Raw genomic sequence first — 18,095 nt, 5'->3', positions numbered from 1 at the left:
GAGCCCAGGTCTTCAGTACTACTGCCGGAATATTGTCAGGACCCATAGCCTTTGCAATATCCAGTGCCTTCAGACGTTTCTTGATATCACACTGAATTGAATCAGCTGAAGACTAACATCTGTGATGCTGGGGACTTTAGGAGGAGGCGGAGATGGATCATAAACTCAGCACTTCTGGCTGAAGATTGTTGCAAATGCTTCAGCCTTGTCTTTTGCACTGGGCTCCCCCATCATTGAGGATGGGGATATTTGTGGAGCCACCTCCCCTAGTTAGTTGTTTAATTGTCCACCACCATTCACGACTGGATGTGACAGGACTACAAAGCTTAGATGTGATCCATTGGTTATGGGATCGCTTAGCTCGGTCTATCACATGCTGCTTTCCCAGTTTGGGACACAAGTAGTCCTGGCTTGTAGCTTCACAAGGTTGACAGCTCATTTTTTTTTGAAATATTTTAATCTGAAAACTGAAATCTCCGGGTATATTTTAACTGATACTTTAAATTCTGAAGGAGTTTAAGACCAGTAAATTGCAAGAGTATCAACGTCCTGGATACAAAGTTCTATAAGGTTTTGACAATTTTAATAAATGTGCATATCAGCTCCTTGTTTCTTCAGTAAATGGGCTTACCTCCAAATCCACGGCAAATTCTTTACATTGTGAGAGTTTTTCATTCAGTTCCACTAGTTCATCAAAGGTTGTGATTAGCTGAAATTTAGTCTCTGACAGAGGTTTGTACATCTATAGAGGATAAAAGAGCAAACCTGAGTTCAGCATTCAGACCACGTTCTAGAATACTTCACTGCAAGTTGTTTTGCAGTTTCCAATTTTTCTGTGTTCACTATTTTTCAGGAAACATTTGAGGATACAATATTCCTATATGTTCTTCCCAGTCACAACATGTCATGCACCTTTTGTGACTTAAAGGACAGCACGTTGACCTCCTTAGACCTCCAGTGCAAGTTAGGCATTTGAGGTATGAGAACTACATATAAAAGATAATTGTAATAAAAGCAAAATACTGCAGATGCTGGAAATACTCAGCAGGTCTGGCAGCATCTGTGGAGAGAGAAGCAGAGTTAACGTTTCAGGTCAGAGACCCTTCTTCAAAACAGACAAATATTAGAAATGTAGAAGGTTTTAAGCAAGTAAAGCGGTGGTGGGGCAAGAGATAACAAAGGTGAAGATGTTGATAGGACAGGGTCACAGAGAATAACTGACCAGAAGGTCATGCAACAAAGGCAAGTGGGATGTTAATGGTGTGCTGAAAGACAGTGTTAGTACAGAGAGGGTGTGAATGACTAAAGCACAGAGCACTCCAAGTGCAAACATAAACACATTTAAAAAAAAAAACAAAAACTGAAAAGCCTAAAATAAAATAACCAAAAAAAGGAAAAATAACTAAGCTTAAAAAGGGGGACCAGTCATGCTCTGAAATTATTGAACTCGATGTTCAGTCCAGCAGGTTGTATTATGCCTAATCGGTAAAGGAGGTGCTGTTCCTCGAGCTTGTGTTGATGTTCACTGGAACACTGCAGCAATCCCAGGACAGAGATGTGAGCAGGGAGCAAAGATAACTGTATACTGTTCAAACTTTTGTTTTACATCCACTAAAGTTTCACCCCCCCCCCCTTTTCCACCCACAATTTCACAATAGAGCAACCTGGTGAGCTTCTCAGACCCCTGCAACCAGTTGCCATCAAGTACACAAGAATATCTCAGGTGGCTTTGTCTGTCAGTTTTCCTTTTTGCTATAGAAAAGGACCCTTAGTGCACTTGCCACTCCTGAATTTAAGCTTCACTTGCATCATCCCCTTCAAGCTACCCAAGAGTATAAGATGCAGCAGGCAGTCAATGCTCAGCTTTCTCACACTTCCATCACTGACCTGTGGCTCTGGTTTGGCAAGTACAGATTCTGATGGTTCAAAGTGATTCAGCTCATACTGATAAGGATGTACAAACCTACAAAGGAAGAGGAACACTAATTAATTCAAAGGCCTGAAATCTAGCGAGAATAGCAGAAACTTCACTTATTCCCAATGCGTGGGGAGAGACAATTAATCTTTGCTGACCACTTTTTTTCCTTTGATCCATTTCTTACACATGGCAAAACCTGTCCTATGCATACTAAAGTATAATTTCCAGTGATTACATATATAGTTCACCGCTTTGTGCTGGTGGATCATTGCCTTTAATCATTTCACTAAGCCATCGCAGTGAGGAATGGCTCAACAATGGTGGTGGTGGAGAAAGAGCAAAATTCTTCAAACTCAAGACAGTCACTCGCAGAATCTTGCTTCCCAGTATTACTCTGGGTATCATCGCCTCAACACTCAAGTCACAAGGGTGCACTCGAAATTGTAACTCACATGTTCTGCTCCTTTTGCTGTGTTCTCTGCTGATGAATGAAGTCAGCCAATGCGGCTGGCACATCGAGATCCTCTGGACGTTCAATTCGACTCCGCCTGTTTAAAAACACTATCAACCCGGAAACAATGGTCACATGATCTCACCGACAACCGACAGCAAATATATTTGCATAAAGCATTAGGCTACAGTGCTCCAAGTTCGCCCCATTTACACTGCAAGGCAGAATTCTAAGCACCTTTGGTACCAATGAACAAACTGCATGAGTGATCTTGATTTCCTGTCTGCAAACATTTCTCAGTATCAATGGGGTGTCTGTGCAGGCCGTCAACCTAAAGAACTAGACTGCTGGCTTGTTACTAGTGGCATGGGGAGAAATCATTGTGAAGAGATCCTCGCAGCACCTTATTTACACTGCCACGCTGCCAAAAGCGAAGCTGGAACAGGAAGCAGTCAATAAAACGATGCAGGTATAATGAGGGTCAAGTGTTTGTGACAGTTAAAATCTAAAGCAAACATATCACTTGCAGATAGGAACTATGCTTGGTTCTCAGGAGCTGCTAGTGGGAGGGGAAGCCAAGTTCTCTCAATTATAATTCCTTTATTTGTAGACAATACAGTTGAGTTTTGCTAGGTAATATTATCTGCCACTTCATTCCCCTACTATGATCTACAAATAAATCAGTTATACAACCTGCAGATCTATGTTCGAATTCTTGCCAGCTACATAAAATACCTGAAATACAATATCTCTAAAGAACACTGCTGGAGGTACAAAGACCGACAGGTTAATAAAGTCAAAGCAGAACATTTGCAACCATCTTCAGCCAGAAGAGCCCAGTAAATGATCCATCTCTGCTTCCTCCCGAGATCCATCACACAAGCTAGTCTTCAGCCAATTCAATTCACTCCATGTATATCAAGAAACAGCTGAGCACACTGGATACAGCAACAGCTATGGGTCTCAACTACCTCCCAGCTGTAATGCTGAAGACTTGTGCACTAGAACGAACTATGTCTCTGGCCAAGCTGTTCCAGCTACAACACCTAGCATCTACCCGACAAAGAGGAAGATTGCCCAGCTGTGCCCTGTCCACAAAAAGCAGGACAAATCCAACACAGCCAATTATCGCCCCATCAGTCTACTATCAATCATCAGCAAAGGAATAGAAGGTGTGTTGAGAGCTTTGACTGCCCTTGACATCAAAGCATCAGTTCACTGAGAGTGATAGCAGGACCCCTAGTAAAGTTGAAGTCAATGGGGATCGGGGAAAACTCTTTGGCCGGACCTACTTAGCACAAAAAAAGGTGTTTTTGCGGTTGTTGGAGGTCAGTCGGTTCATCAATGAGCTTCCTTCTGTCATGAGGTCAAAAGAGGGGGGTGGATGTTCGCACAGTGTGCAGCTCCATTCGCAATACCATAGATCGTAAAGCAATGCAGGCCCGCATGCAAATCCTGGACAACATCCAGGCTTTGGGTGATAAATAACAAGTAACATTTGCACCACACATTTGTCAGGCAATGACTATCTCCAACAAGAGTGTCTAACCATCTCTCCATGATATTCAACGGCAGTACAATCGTCTAATCTCCCACCACCATCAACATACTTTTGTCGGGGGCATGGGGGGTGATGGCGCGGGTGGGGAGGGGTCGTCATTAACCTGAAACGTAATGGGACCCGCCACAACAGCAGGTCAGAGGCTGGGTATTCTGCAGCGAGTGACTCTCCCTCTGACATCCAAAAACTTGTCCACCATCTACAAAGCACAAGTCAGGAGTGTGATGGAATATTCTCCATTTACTTGGATGCGTGCAGCTTCAACAATGCAAGATACTCTACACCATCCCGGAACAAAGCAGCCTGCTTGATCTGCACCCCATCCACCACCTTAAACATTTACTCCCTCTACCAATGGCGCACAGTATCTGCAGTATCTACATCGACAAGATGTACTGCAGCAATTTGCCAAGGCTTCCTCAATAGCACTTCCCACACCAACAACTTCTACCACCTAGAAGGACAAGGGCAGGAGGCAGTTCGAAATTCCACCATCTCAGGTTCCCCTCCAATGTCCATGATAGTACTGGTAGGAGTGACCACCGCACAGTCCTTGCGGAGACGAAGTCCCGCCTTCACATTGAGGAGACCATCCATCGTGTTGCGTGGCACTACCACCGTGCTAAATGGGATAGATTTCGAACAGATCTAGCAATGCAAAACTGGGCATCATTGAGACGCTGTGGGCTATCAGCAGCAGAAGTGTACTCAAACACAATCTGTAACCTCATGGCCCGGCATATCCCCCACTCTACCATTACCATCAAGCCAGGAGACCAACCCTGGTTCAATGAAGAGTGCAGGAGGGCATGCCAGGAGCAGCACCAGGCATACCTCAAAATGAGGTGTCAAACTGGTGAAGCTACAACACAGGACTACTTGCATACCAAACTGCATAACCAGCACGCAATAGACAGAGCTAAGCAATCCCATAACCAACGGATCAGATCTAAGCTCTGCAGTCCTGCCACATCCAGCCGTGAATGGTGGTGGACAATTAAATAAATAACTGGAGGAGGTGGCTCCACAAATATCCCCATCCTCAATGATGGGGGAGCCCAGCACATCAGTGCGAAAGATAAGGCAGAAGCATTTGCAACAATCTTCAGCCAGAAGTGCTGAGTTGATGATCCATCTCGGCCCCCTCCTGAAGTCCCCAGCGTCACAGATGCCAGACTTCAGCTAATTCAATTCACTCCGCGTGATATCAAGAAACGACTGAAGGCATTGGATACTGCAAAGGGTATGGGTCCTGACAATATTCCGGCAATAGTACTGAAGACCTGGGCTCCAGAACTAGCCGCACCCCTAGCCTAGCTGTTCCAGTACAGCTACAACACTGGCATCTACCTGGCAATGTGGAAAATTGCCCAGGTATGTCCTGTACACAAAATGCAGGACAAGTCCAACCCGGCCAATTACCGCCCCATCAGTCTACTCTCAATCATCAGTAAAGTGATGGAAGGTGTCATCAACAGTGCCATCAAGCAGCACTTGCTTAGCAATAACCTGCTCAGTGATGCTCAGTTTGGGTTCCGCCAGGGCCACTCAGCTCCTGACCTCATCACAGCCTTGGTTCAAACATGGACAAAAGGGCTGAACTCAAGAGGTGAGGTGAGAGTGACTGCCCTTGACATCAAGGCAGCATTTGACCGAGTATGGCATCAAGGAGCCCTAGCAAAAGTGAAGTCAATGGGAATCAGGGGGAAACTCTCTGCTGGTTAGTCACACCTAGTGCAAAGGAAGATGGCTGTGGTTGTTGGAGGCCAATCATGAGCTCCAGCACATCACTGCAGGAGTTCCTCAGGGTAGTGCCTGCGGCCCAACCATCTCCAGCTGCTTCATCAATGACCTCCTTTCAATCATAAGGTCAGAAGTGGGGATGTTCGCTGATGATTGCACAATGTTCAGCACCATTCGCAATGACTCAAATACTGAAGCAGTACATGTAGAAATGCAGCAAGACCTGGACAATATCCAGGCTTGGGTTAATAAGTGGCAAGTAACATTCACGCCACAGAAGTGCCAGGCAATGGCCATCTCCAACAAGAGAAAATCTCCCCATGACATTCAATGGCATTACCATCACTGAATCCACCCCCCCCCCCCCCCCCCCATCAACATCCTGGGGCTACCATTGACCAGAAACTGAACTGGAGTAGCCATATAAATACCATGGCTACAAGAGCAGGACAGAGGCTAGGAATCCTGCGGCGAGTAACTCAGCTCCTGACTCCCCAAAGCCCCATCTACAAGGCACAAGTCAGGATGGAATACTCTCCACTTGCCTGGATGGGTGCAGCTCCAACAACACTCAAGACGCTCGACACCATCCAGGACAAAACAACCCGCTTGATTGGCACACCATTCACAAACATTCACTCCCTCCAGCACCGACGCACAGTGGCAGCAGTGTGTACCATCTACAAGATGCACTGCAGCAATGCACCGACTCCTTAGACAGCACCTTCCAAACCCATGACCTCTACCACCTTGAAGGACAAGAGCAGCAGATGCATGGGAACATCACCACCTGCAAGTTCCCCTCCAAGCCACACACCATCCTGACTTGGAAGTATATCGCCGTTCCTTCACTGTCGCTGGGTCAAAATCCTGGAACTCCCTTCCTAACAGCCCTGTGGGTGTACCTACCCCACATGGACTGCAGCGGTTCAAGAAGGCAGCTCACCACCACCTTATCAAGGGCAATTAGGGATGGGCAATAAATGCTGACATAGCCAGTGATGCCCACATCCCATGAATGAATTTAAAAAAAAATCACACACCATCCTGTCTTAGGAATGCATCTTAACAGTAATGCTGGTGAACCTACACCCCAAAGACTGTAGCGGTTTAAGAAGGCAGCACACCACTACCTTTCAAGGCAATTGGGGATGGGCAATAAATGCTGGCCCAGCCAGTAACACCCACATCCCCCGAACGAATAAATAAAAATATCGCTGGGTCAAAATCATGGAACACAATTGCTAAAAGCACTTTCACCAGACTGACTGCTGTAGTTCAACATCTTCTCAAGGGCAATTAGGAATGGGCAATAAATGCTGGCCTTGACAGCAACACCCACATCCCATGAATGAATTGCAATTTTTTTTTTAAATCATCTTCAAATCCCTCATGGCTTTGCTTGACCTATTTTCATTCCTGTGCCCTTCAGTCTTCCAACTGGCCTCTGTCCATCCTCCACCCCACCACTGTGGTTGCAGGATTTAGTCACCTCGGCCCTGCTCTCTGGATTTTTACAGTGCTCTCCTGCTATAAAAACCTTCTCAACTTATCTTTTCCCCCAAATCTTAAATTAAATATCTCCTAAATTCTCTCCCTTAGCTTAGTAACTTATTCCTCATACTACTACGAGTCAATAAAGTGCCTTGGGATGCTTTATATGCTAAAGTCACAATATAAATGCAAGTGGCTGTTGATGACGACTACTGGCTGAGCAACATAAGCCTAAACCTACTGCTGTAAGGAAGGACCAGGTTCTGCACCAAAGTGGAGGAGTTTCACACCCAAATACCAGAACGCTTCAAATCAAGGTGTGAAGAGGACTGTGCAGTGACAGTAGAGGAGAAAATGGGCTGCCAATGGTAACATTGTCGAAATGTGTCCGATAAGTAGAAATTTATTAAAAATACTAAGCTTGAGATTACAAATTTAACAAAAATCCCATAGACTATAACTTTAGAAATACAGACTGTACACACTTTATTGACTTCTGTCTTCTGAATTTTGGTTTCAATAATCCTGGAATTAGAACTCAACAGCTGCTATTCCAGAGTGTATGCACTAATTTAACCTATTTTACAAAAATTGCAGCTGAAAAATGCATTGTCAAACAAGCCTCATTTCGTAGCTTTCTAGGTCATACCTTCTGGGAGTGGCTTCAGGGCATTGGGTTTGGTGAAGAGTTTTGGTACGAAAGGAGTATTGGAGTTGTCGACTTTGTCCTTGAACTTCATTTGAGGACGTGGGATGTTTTTAGCATGAAACAGGCGGAACGTTTCCGACTTTGATCTTTTTGTTTCAGTGTTCTGAAAAAGAAACAGTGAAAACATTCGGAGCTGCTTCCCACTTGTGACATGCACCCTGACAGAGCCCAGTGTTTTACTTAAGAGTTGAAAACAAATTAAAATCCATTTGTTGTACACTTAGTGCCTATACATTTTTGATCTACGCATAACACAGACCATACCAAAATCATTCAGAACTAACCCTGCGGTTCCAGCTGGAGATGATTGTTTTTGGAGGCTGAAGTCCTGCTGGGAGAACTGGCTGCTGATTCTTGTTCACACCTGAAGCTTCATCCAGCAAAATACCCTAGAACAATAAATGCAACATGCAGTCAGGAATATTCATGTGACATGAAAAATCTATAAAATAAAAATCTTCAGTAATAGTAAGTCATAAAAAAACCTTAACACTCGCTTTGCTGCCTACGTAAATCTCTAACAAATGTATTACATATCCCAGGTCTTGCTAACTGATCTTGCCTCCCTTTCTGTATATAATAAATACTGAACTCAGGAGAATCCTGCAATTTGGTATTCAGGAAAACAAATAAGTTACACTAGCATAAAAACACTTTGGCAGGTACACTTTCAAAAACAGTTCAAAGGTTAATAAGTTACAAATTGTATTTTGTGTTGATTCGTACAGTATCAAATCTCTGTTCCCAATCAGACCTGCCAAACAAAAGTACATAGGTCATGTCTGTTAAATTAAAACCGATGTTTGTTCTGCATATTTCTCCCATATGACGGTCTTGTGAGTGAGAATATCAATATAAATACGAGGTATAAGAAGAACTATATCATACGTACTACTTGCTCCAGAATGACATCGTTTGCATCCACCAGTAAGTCAAATTTATCCTCCAGTTCTGTCACCTTATTTTGACCTTTGATGTTACTCCGACAGCTGTGGTATTGCATAAGCTGAGTCATGCTGCAACATTAAATTTTTGAAAATTAATTAGCTACTGTGTTAAGTTAGCTTAATGAGTTCATCCAGAGTAATGCGATCACTAAGCTTATTTATGTCATTGATACCAAAACCCTATTGGAAAAAGGCTGTTTTAAAATTGTAGCGTTTCCTGTGATACTAAATTTGTCACCTAAAATTGTACCAATCACAGTCACTACCAGACGATGACTTACCATGGGGGGTGGAGGTGTAGGGGAGCGGAGGGCAGGGAAGCATGAAATAAATTCATCCATAATAAAATGAGCAAAAATATGTCTATAGTGTCTTCATGCTGGCTATTCTCTCACCCACGTTAATAGTTTGAATGGACAGCTGTCATTTTTAAAACCTTTGCATGCTTATAAAGTAGTTCATTCAGGATTAGCTGAGTGTTGGGGAGCCTATATTAAAGCCCTCTCTTCTCCAAAATAACTTTATAAATATAATGGGAACAGACGTAGCTTTTTCGACAAAGTGCACCTCTAGGGATTTTGCGCTGCTGTCCTGTGACATGCTACTGATACAGGGTATTTTCAGCTAGGTAATAGTTGAGGTTCCCATGACTAAGACGCGCAATTTCAACCCAGAAGAAAGCTGTAAGCAAGCTTGCCCATTTTGCATGTTGGCGACAGCATCCCACACAACAAGCACATCCAAACCTGAAGAGTAACAAACTCATAAAGGAGCACAAAATTAAGGGGTGGAGGTGTGGAACATTCTCCAAATACCTTTTCCCAGATTGTCCCAAGCCAGGTTTCCCATAAACAATCCAGTATCACTCCCAAAAGGACATTGTTTGTGCAACAATTCAGATAATAAGCATTAGCAGACGACTAAACTGCAACAGTCATCAGTGAGAAACTCACTTTCACTCGTCACATCTCCTTCCTCAGCAACTATCTACAGCTCCAACTTACGTCACGTGGATTCCAACTAAAATTCCACCCTCCCTGTTTCGGATCTGCCCACGATATCTCCTAGACATTCAGCATTCCTCGGACCGCTGATCTTGCCACATCCTGAGATCCACACTCAATGCCATGTGCCACCACATGCACATTCTCAACCTCTCTCTCCAGCACACTGACTCACTATCTCAAAGCTGTCTTGGTCCAGTTTCATTTCATTCTTCTCATCCCAAAAAACAAAACTTTTTATCTTCCTTTCAGGTGTGAAGGATCGAAAGCCCAAACAACTCATGGATACCAACACCACTCCAGATCTTTCTTCCTTTCACTTCTCTCTGACCCCATCCCTTCTTCTAATCTTACCTCTTGCCGTGTAGTCACAATACCCCCCACCCCCCTGACCTTCCCCCCTCTAACTCTGAACAATCTGTCCTTAGCAAAGGCCTCAGCATCATCCCCTTATGGCCCCACCTCAATGAATTGAGCTCGTCATGATGCTGAGCTCTTCTTCCGTCGCCTCCACACTCACTTCCTTGCCCAGGAATCTTCTCCCCACAGAGCAGACCCTTTTACTCGTTTCCAGTATTCTCCCTCCACCTGGACCCCTCCCTCTGCCATCTTACCCTCTCTTGATCTTTTCATTGAGAACTGCCAGTGTAACATCGGTCATCTCAATTTCTCTGCTCCCCTCACTTACACGATATAACGTGTCTCCCTCTGAACTTGATGCACTCCGTTCTCTTAGGTCCAACTCTAACATTGTCATCAAACCTGCTGACAAGGATGGGGCTGCTGTTGTATGGAGTACTGACCTCTACCTAGCAGAGGCTGAATGCCAACATTTCCTCCTACCTCCTCTTGGACCACGACTCCACCACTGAACATCAAGACATTGTTTTCAGGACTACAGTCGCTGACCTCATCTCCCCTGGAAATCTTCCTTCCATGGCCTCCAACCTCATTGTCCCCCAACCCTAAACAGCCCGCTGCTACATCCTTCCCAGGATCCAAAAACAGGACTGATAGGTCTACCAATCATTTCAGCCCCACTCAACTGATTTCTTCCCATCTCAACTCTACTTTCCTTCCCTTGTCCAGCCTCTTCCAATGCCCTCCATCACTTTAACAGTTTTCAATTTCCTGCCCTGACAGTCTCCTCTTTACCACGGATTCCCAATCTCTCTAGACCTCCACAACTCACTAGGTCTCAAGACTCTGCTTCTTACTTGAACAGAGGCCCAATCAGTCTCCATCCACCACCACCACCCTTCTCTGTCTGGCTGAACTTGTTCTCACACTGAACAACTTCCTCCAAATAAAAGGTGTTGCTGTGTGTACCTGCATGGGTCCTAGCTATGCCTGCTTTTTTGAGGGATACATGAAACATTCCTTGTTCTAGTCCTCCTCGGACCCCCTCCCTCATCTCTTTTTCCAGCACATTGACTGTATTGGTGCTGCTTCCTGGTCTCGCCCTGAAGTGGAAAACTTTATCAACTTTGCTTCCAATTTCCACCCTCCTCTCACCTTCAAATGGCCCATCTCTGACACGTCCCTTCCTAGACTTCTCTGTCTCAATTTCTCTGGACAGGCTATCAACAAATATTCACTGTTAAGACCAGTGACTCCCATAGCTAGCTCGACTACACTTCCTCACACCCTGCGTCCTGAAAGGACTCCATTCCATTCTCCCAGTTTCTCTGTTGCATCTGTTCTGATGATGCAACCTCTCATGCCAGCACGACCAATACGCCTTTTTCCTTCAGAGGTCTCCTCCCCCACTATGATAGACAGGGCCTTCGACTGTGTCCGTTTCATTTCTTGCACTTCTGCTCTCACCTTTTCTCCCTCCCAGACCCATGATAGGGTTCCCCTTGTCCTCGCCTTCCACCCCACTAGGTTCCATATTCAACAGATCATCCTCCACCATTTCTGCCACCCCTAGCATGATGCCACCACCAAGCATATTTTTCTCTCCCGTCAGCCTTCTAAGAGACCACTCCCTCCACAATCAGCCCCAACACCCACTCCTCTTCCCACAGCATCTTTCCATGCAAGCGCAGGAGATGCAACACCTGTCCTTTTACCTCCTCTCTCCTCGCTGTCCTAGGCCTCAAACACTTATTCCAAGTTAAACAGCAATTTATGTGTACTACTTTCAATTTAGTATACTGTTTTCACTGCTTACAATGCAGTCTGCTCTACATTAAGGAGACCAAACACAGATTGGGGAGCACTTTGTTGAACACCTCTGTTCAGTCTGCAAGTATAACCCTGAGTTACCAGTCCTGATATTTTAATTCTCCACCTTGCTCTCACGCTGAGCTTTCTGCCCTTGGTCTACTGCAGTATTTCATTGGAGCTCAATGTAAGCTCGAGGAACAGCGCCTCATCTTTCGATTAGGCACTTTACAGCCTTCTGGACTCAACACTGAGTTGAACAATTTCGGTCAGTAATCTCTGTCCCCATTTTGTTTCCTTTTCGTTGCATGTTTGAGTCTTACCCTTGTTTTCTCTTGTTTTTGCTTTCTGATGGCAACTGTTCATTCTGCAATTCACATCTGCTCTAGAAACCTTTTGCTACTTTTCTTGCTTCATCACCACTCCTTTTGTCGCTGCACGACAAATGCTTTTGTCATTTAATCGCTCCCATCTTCCACCCTATCAAAGACATTCCCTTTTGTTCTTTTCACCTGCTTAAACCCTACTACATCTCTAAATTTTCCCAGTTCTGATGAAAGATTATCGACCTGATACGTTAACTCTGTTTCTTGTTCCACAGATGCTGCCAAACCCGAGCATTTCCAGCATTTATCCCTTTATTTCTATTTTTTCTATTCATTTGTGGGCGTCGCTGGCTAGGCCAGCATTTATTGCCCTTGAACCAAGAGGCTTGCTAGACCATTTCAGAGGGCATTTTAAGAGTCAACCACATTGCTGTGGGTCTGGAGTCACATGTCGACCAGACCAGGTAAGGACAGCGGATTTCCTTCCCTGAAGGACAATAGTGAACCAGATGGGTTTTTACAACAATGGTTTCATTGTCACCATTAGACTAGCTTTTTAATTCCCAGATTAATTGAATTCAAATTTCACCATCTGCTGTGGTGGGATTCGAACCCATGTCCCAGAGCAGTAACATGGGTCTCTGAGTAACTAGTACAGTGATATTACCACTGCCTCCCCATTTCCAGCATCCGCAGTATTTTGCTCTTAGAACAAAGCCCAATCCTGTCTTCGTAACAGCATAAGAAACAGGAGCAGGGTAGGTCATAAGGCCCCTCAAACCTGTTCCATCAATTAATAAGATCATGGCTGCTCTTTGACCTCAACTCCACCTTCCTACCTGATTCGCAAACCACTCGATACCCTTAGAGTCCAAAAATGTATCTATCACAGCCTTGAAAACACTCAACAACTGAGTTTCACAACCCTCTGGGTCAAGAACTTCCTCTTATCTCAATCACCTGATAACCATGGGCACAACTTACCAGCAGAGGATAACTGCAGGGCATCTGCAGTAGTATTTGATTTTTTCCCTTTCCAGACAAGGGAGCTAAAACCAATTATAGCAACCAAAACATGGTTTTGTGAAAGGCAGATTGTGCTTGATTAATCTAATTGAATTTTTTGATGAAGTAACACAACGTTGATGAAAGGAATGCAATGAAAGTTGTCTATTTGGATTTGAAGAGTGTTTGACAAAGTACCACATAAAAAGCTGGTTAACAAAGTTGCAGCTCATGGAATGTCAGTGTCAGCTTAGATATAAAATTGGCTTAAGGACAGAAAACAGAGCGCCATGGTAAATGGTTACTTTTCAGACTGAAGGATGGTAGACAGTGGTGCTCCCCAAGGGACAATGCTAGGACCACTGCTTTTTTGATATTTCTAAATGATATGGATATTGGAATGGAGAATAAGATTTCAATTTACCAATGATACCAAACTTGCAGGAGTGGCAAACAGTGAACGATTCAAATTGACTGCAACAAGACATAGGCTAGCAGAATGGGAAGACAAGTGGCAAATGGAATTTAATAGAGAAGTGTGAGGTGGTGCATTTTGGCAGAAGGGATGGGGAGAGGCAATATGCACTTAATGGCACAGTTCTAAAGAGTGTTCAGGAACAGAGGAACCTGGGGTGCATGTGCATCGATCTTTGAAGGTGGCAGGACATATTGAGAGAGTGGTTAGTAAAGCATATGGGATCTTTGGCTTCACAAATAGAAGCATTAAGTACAAAAGCAGGGAAGTTATGCTGAATCTTTATAAAGCTCTGGTTAGGCCACAACTAGAGTATTACATCCAGTTCTGGTCACCACACTTTAAAAAGAATGTGAAAGTCCTTCAGAGGGTGCAGAGGAGATGTACCAGAATGGTCCCAGAGATGAGTGACTCTAGCTACAAGGTTAGGTTGGAGAAGCTGGGGTTGTTCTCCTTGGAGAAAAGGAGGTTGAGGGGAGATTTGATTGAGGTATACAAGATTATGACAGGTTTAGATAAGGTGGACAAAGAAAAGCTGTTCCCATTAGCTGATAGTACAAGGACTAGGGACACAGATTTAAGATTTTGGAAAAGTGATGCAGGGGGGGAATGAGAGGAGGAACTTTTTTAATGCAGTGAGTGGTAATGCCTACGAGGGTGGTGAAAGCAGAGATAATCAATGATTTCAAGAGGAAATTGGATTGGCACTGGAGGGAAATAAACTTGCAAGGCTATGGGATAGAATGGGGAATGCGACTGACTGGACTACTCTACAGAGAACAATGGGCTGAATGGCCTATTGTGCCATAATGACTCAACGCTATCTTACCTGGTCTCAGCACAAACTGGGGATTACATCTCGAAACGTCCACACCTGGTATGACACTAAGTGGTGCTATTATCCACTAAGCCACCTGGGGAGCTAGAGGTACATATTTTCACATGACAACTTGATTAAAGGAAACATATCTGTTGTATATTTTCTCACCAGCTCAGGAGTCGATCAGCTTGTGTGTCACAGAATGCCTGAAAACCAGGGAAACTCCGATAAAAATCAAACTCATCACCAGGTTGAGGAAGTCCATTGGAGGCTTTTGTGGCTGAAACCACTGCTCCTAGCACATGCTGCACAAAACAACAGGGAAAAAAATAAACCGCCTGATTAGAGTTTTTTTGGTCCTAAGCCACATTGCAGTCTGGTAGCCCAGAGCACAACAAAATCGTGTGTATTGAAAATAAAGTGGAATAGATTCAAAGTGTTTTCAGCCAGAGGCCATCAATTAGACTAAGATGTGGTGACAAAGAGGTTGATAGTAAATTCAAAAGAAATCAATGGCCCCTCTCAAGTGGAAAATAAATTAGTTTTGGAAATGATGTCACTGCACTGTTCTGCATATTATTTATAAAGTGTAAACAATTACAGTACTGTCAAAATATTTGAGATATCATTTGTGAACCAACTGCTATTACATTAATACCCTATTATAGTTAGAGTTTGCATTTATATAGTATCTTATTACAAAATATCCCAAAGAAATTCATATACAATGAATAACTTTATAGACAAATAGTAACAGTAGTAATAGTAACAGTAATAGAAACAGTAATGAGGTAAATCAACAGTTAATCTGTTTTTGGGGTTGTTTGAGGAAGGCATGTTGACTAGTACACTGGAGAGAACTCTCTGTTTTTGAAATAAAGCCTCTGGATGTTTAATGTCAATTTCAAGCACTGAAACCAGCTTACAAGTCTTCGGTTTAACATCTCATCCGAAGTAAAGCACCTCCAACACGGCAGAATGCTTTCAGTACTGCACTGGAGTGCCAGCCCAGATTAGATTCTCAAGTATCGGAACTGAGCTTGAACAAAGAACAGTACAGCACAGGAACAGGCCATTCGGCCCTCCAAGCCCGCGCCGATCCTGATGCCTGCCTAAACAAAAACCTTCTGCACTTCCGAGGACCGTATCCCTCTATTCCCATCCTATTCATGTATTTGTCAAGATTCCTCTTAAACGTCGCTATCGTACCTGCTTCCACCACCTCCCCCGGCAGCAAGTTCCAGGCACTCACCACCCTCTGTGTAAAGAACTTGCCTCGCACATCCCCTCTAAACTTTGCCCCTCTCACCTTAAACCTATGTCCCCTAGTAACTGACTCTTCCACCCTGGGAAAAAGCTTCTGACTATCCACTCTGTCCATGCCGCTCATAACTTTGTAAACCTCTATCATGTCGCCCCTCCACCTCCGTCGTTCCAGTGAAAACAATCCAAGTTTATCCAACCTCTCCTCATAGATAATGCCTTCCAGACCAGGCAACATCCTGGTAAACCTCTTCTGTACCGTCTCCAAAGCCTCCACGTCCTTCTGGTAGTGTGGCGACCAGAATTGTATGCAATATTCTAAGTGTGGCCTAACTAAAGTTCTGTACAGCTGCAGCATGACTTGCCAATTTTTGGATCCACAACTTTCTGATCAGAAGCAGTAGCACTATCAAGCTGACATCATTGGCAGCAGAGCTAACAGAGTTTGAAACTATTGCCTTATATTAACAACATGTTACTGGACTAGTAATCCAGAGGCATGAAATAAGAATTCAGAAAACGTGAGTTTAGGTGCCACCATGACAGTTTGTGAATTTGAATTCAGTTTTAAAAATATGGATATAAAAAGCCACTAGCAAAAGTGACCATGAAGTGGTCGTAAAAACCCAACTAGTTCGCTAATATCCATTAAGGAAGAAACCTGCTGTGCTTTCCCAGTGTGGCTTATATGTGACCAGTTCCACCCAAATGTGGTTGCCTCTTAACTGCCCTCTGAACTAACCCAGCAAGATACTCAGTTGTATCAAGCCAACACAAACAGTAAGAGAGATTTAAGAAGAAAGCCCACTACTGCGTTCTCAGGACAACTTGCAGTGGGAAATAAATACTAGCCTTGCCGTTGACACCCACATGCTGACAAAGCCACTCAGCTTAGACCTAGACACAGGCGACCTACAAGGTTGTCCTCACGAACATCTGGGGACTTGTGCCAAGGTCTGACAGCTCTCCCACAGATTAGTCAAGCAACAGCCTGACAGTTATACTCACAGGATTGTACACAGCCAGCATTCCAGACTCCTCCATCACCATTACAAAAGGTAAAATATTGCAGAAATCTGACAACGGGTCACAGAACTGAAACATTAACTCTGTTTCTCTCGCCACAGATGCTGTCTGATCTGCTGAGTATTTTCTGTTTATATATCCTCCACCACCATCCCTGGGTATGTCCTGGCCCACTGGTATAAAGTCAGGAGGGAGTGGCCTGGCAGTCCTCAACATTGACTCTGGACCCTGTGAGGTCTCATAACAGCAGGTCAAACATGGACAAGGAAACCAGCTGATTATCACCTACCGCCCTCCCTCAGCTGATGAATCAGTCCTGCTCCATGTTGAACATCACATGAAGGAAGGCCAGGTAGCAGCAACAGCAGGAATAGTACTCTGGGCGGGGATGACCCAGGGCTCCCTCTCCTGCCCGCCACCCACTGATTTCCCCTAAACTGGGTGTGTGCGAGGCTGGCCATTGGTTTCCCCGCACGGTCCCTCCACCTGGTCTGGACCCAGCCAGTGTCGGCGTGCGGTATCACCCCGGGCCGCCGCTCCCGCTCAGTAAAGCGCACTACACCGCCAACCTTCACAAAGCTATCAGCATCGCTGAAGCCGGGGATGGGGCCGCTACCGCCGGCGGGCCGATCTGTTGGTCCCCGATCCTCCACCGTACTCCTCCGTGCCGCCATCTTGCAAACCGACAAATCGCGCGAGAATTGGGGGGGGGTTGGGGGGAGAATTGGAGGCCGGAAACTCTCGCGAGAATTGGGGAAAATCATTCCTCGCGGTAGGGGCGGTCCCGTGCTATTGGGGATGGCACGTGGTGTCTGTGGTTCCACAACTGGATGTGAACCTCGCCTCACTCAGAGTGGCAGCTGTATTTGAGACGGTAACTTTGCAAATCCTCTCCTGCAGGAAACAAAAAAAAATGTACATGAAGGGGATCCTGCAGCAGTGTGGCTCACAGATCTTAGGCCTCATTTACTCACTGCACAGATTCGCTGTATCAATTATGACCACTGTCCAGTGCAGTACTGAGGGAGTGCTGCACTATTGGAGGTGCTGTCTTTCGGATGTGAAACATCCCAGGGCACTATTCGAAGAGGAGCAGTGCATTTCCCCCAGTATCCTGAACAATGTTTATTCCTCAACGAACATCCCTAAAACAGATAAAATAAAAGCAAAATACTGCGGATGCT

The 18,095-nt window shown here is 44.7% G+C and overlaps 1 protein-coding gene across 1 annotated transcript in view; it reads right to left on the bottom strand.

Annotated features, from left to right (window-relative positions):
* Window positions 1–17,596, bottom strand: part of exosc10 (exosome component 10) — a 70,302-nt gene extending 52,706 nt beyond the window's left edge. Inside the window, exons 1-8 of the mRNA XM_068017504.1 lie at window positions 17,481–17,596; window positions 14,791–14,927; window positions 8,769–8,892; window positions 8,161–8,265; window positions 7,817–7,979; window positions 2,371–2,479; window positions 1,888–1,963; window positions 632–742 (exon numbers count right to left, since the gene is read on the bottom strand). Coding sequence (XP_067873605.1) covers window positions 632–742; window positions 1,888–1,963; window positions 2,371–2,479; window positions 7,817–7,979; window positions 8,161–8,265; window positions 8,769–8,892; window positions 14,791–14,927; window positions 17,481–17,585 — 930 coding nt within the window. The 5' untranslated portion in view covers window positions 17,586–17,596. The remainder of the gene's footprint in view (window positions 1–631; window positions 743–1,887; window positions 1,964–2,370; window positions 2,480–7,816; window positions 7,980–8,160; window positions 8,266–8,768; window positions 8,893–14,790; window positions 14,928–17,480) is intronic.
* Between the last annotated feature and the right edge of the window lie 499 nt (window positions 17,597–18,095).

The sequence above is a fragment of the Heterodontus francisci genome, chromosome 37 (genome assembly GCF_036365525.1).
Source record: "Heterodontus francisci isolate sHetFra1 chromosome 37, sHetFra1.hap1, whole genome shotgun sequence".
In the NCBI taxonomy this organism is placed as follows: Eukaryota; Metazoa; Chordata; class Chondrichthyes; order Heterodontiformes; family Heterodontidae; genus Heterodontus; species Heterodontus francisci.
The sequence above is the reverse complement of the archived record's forward strand: the minus strand, read 5'-3'. Positions and strand labels throughout refer to the sequence as shown.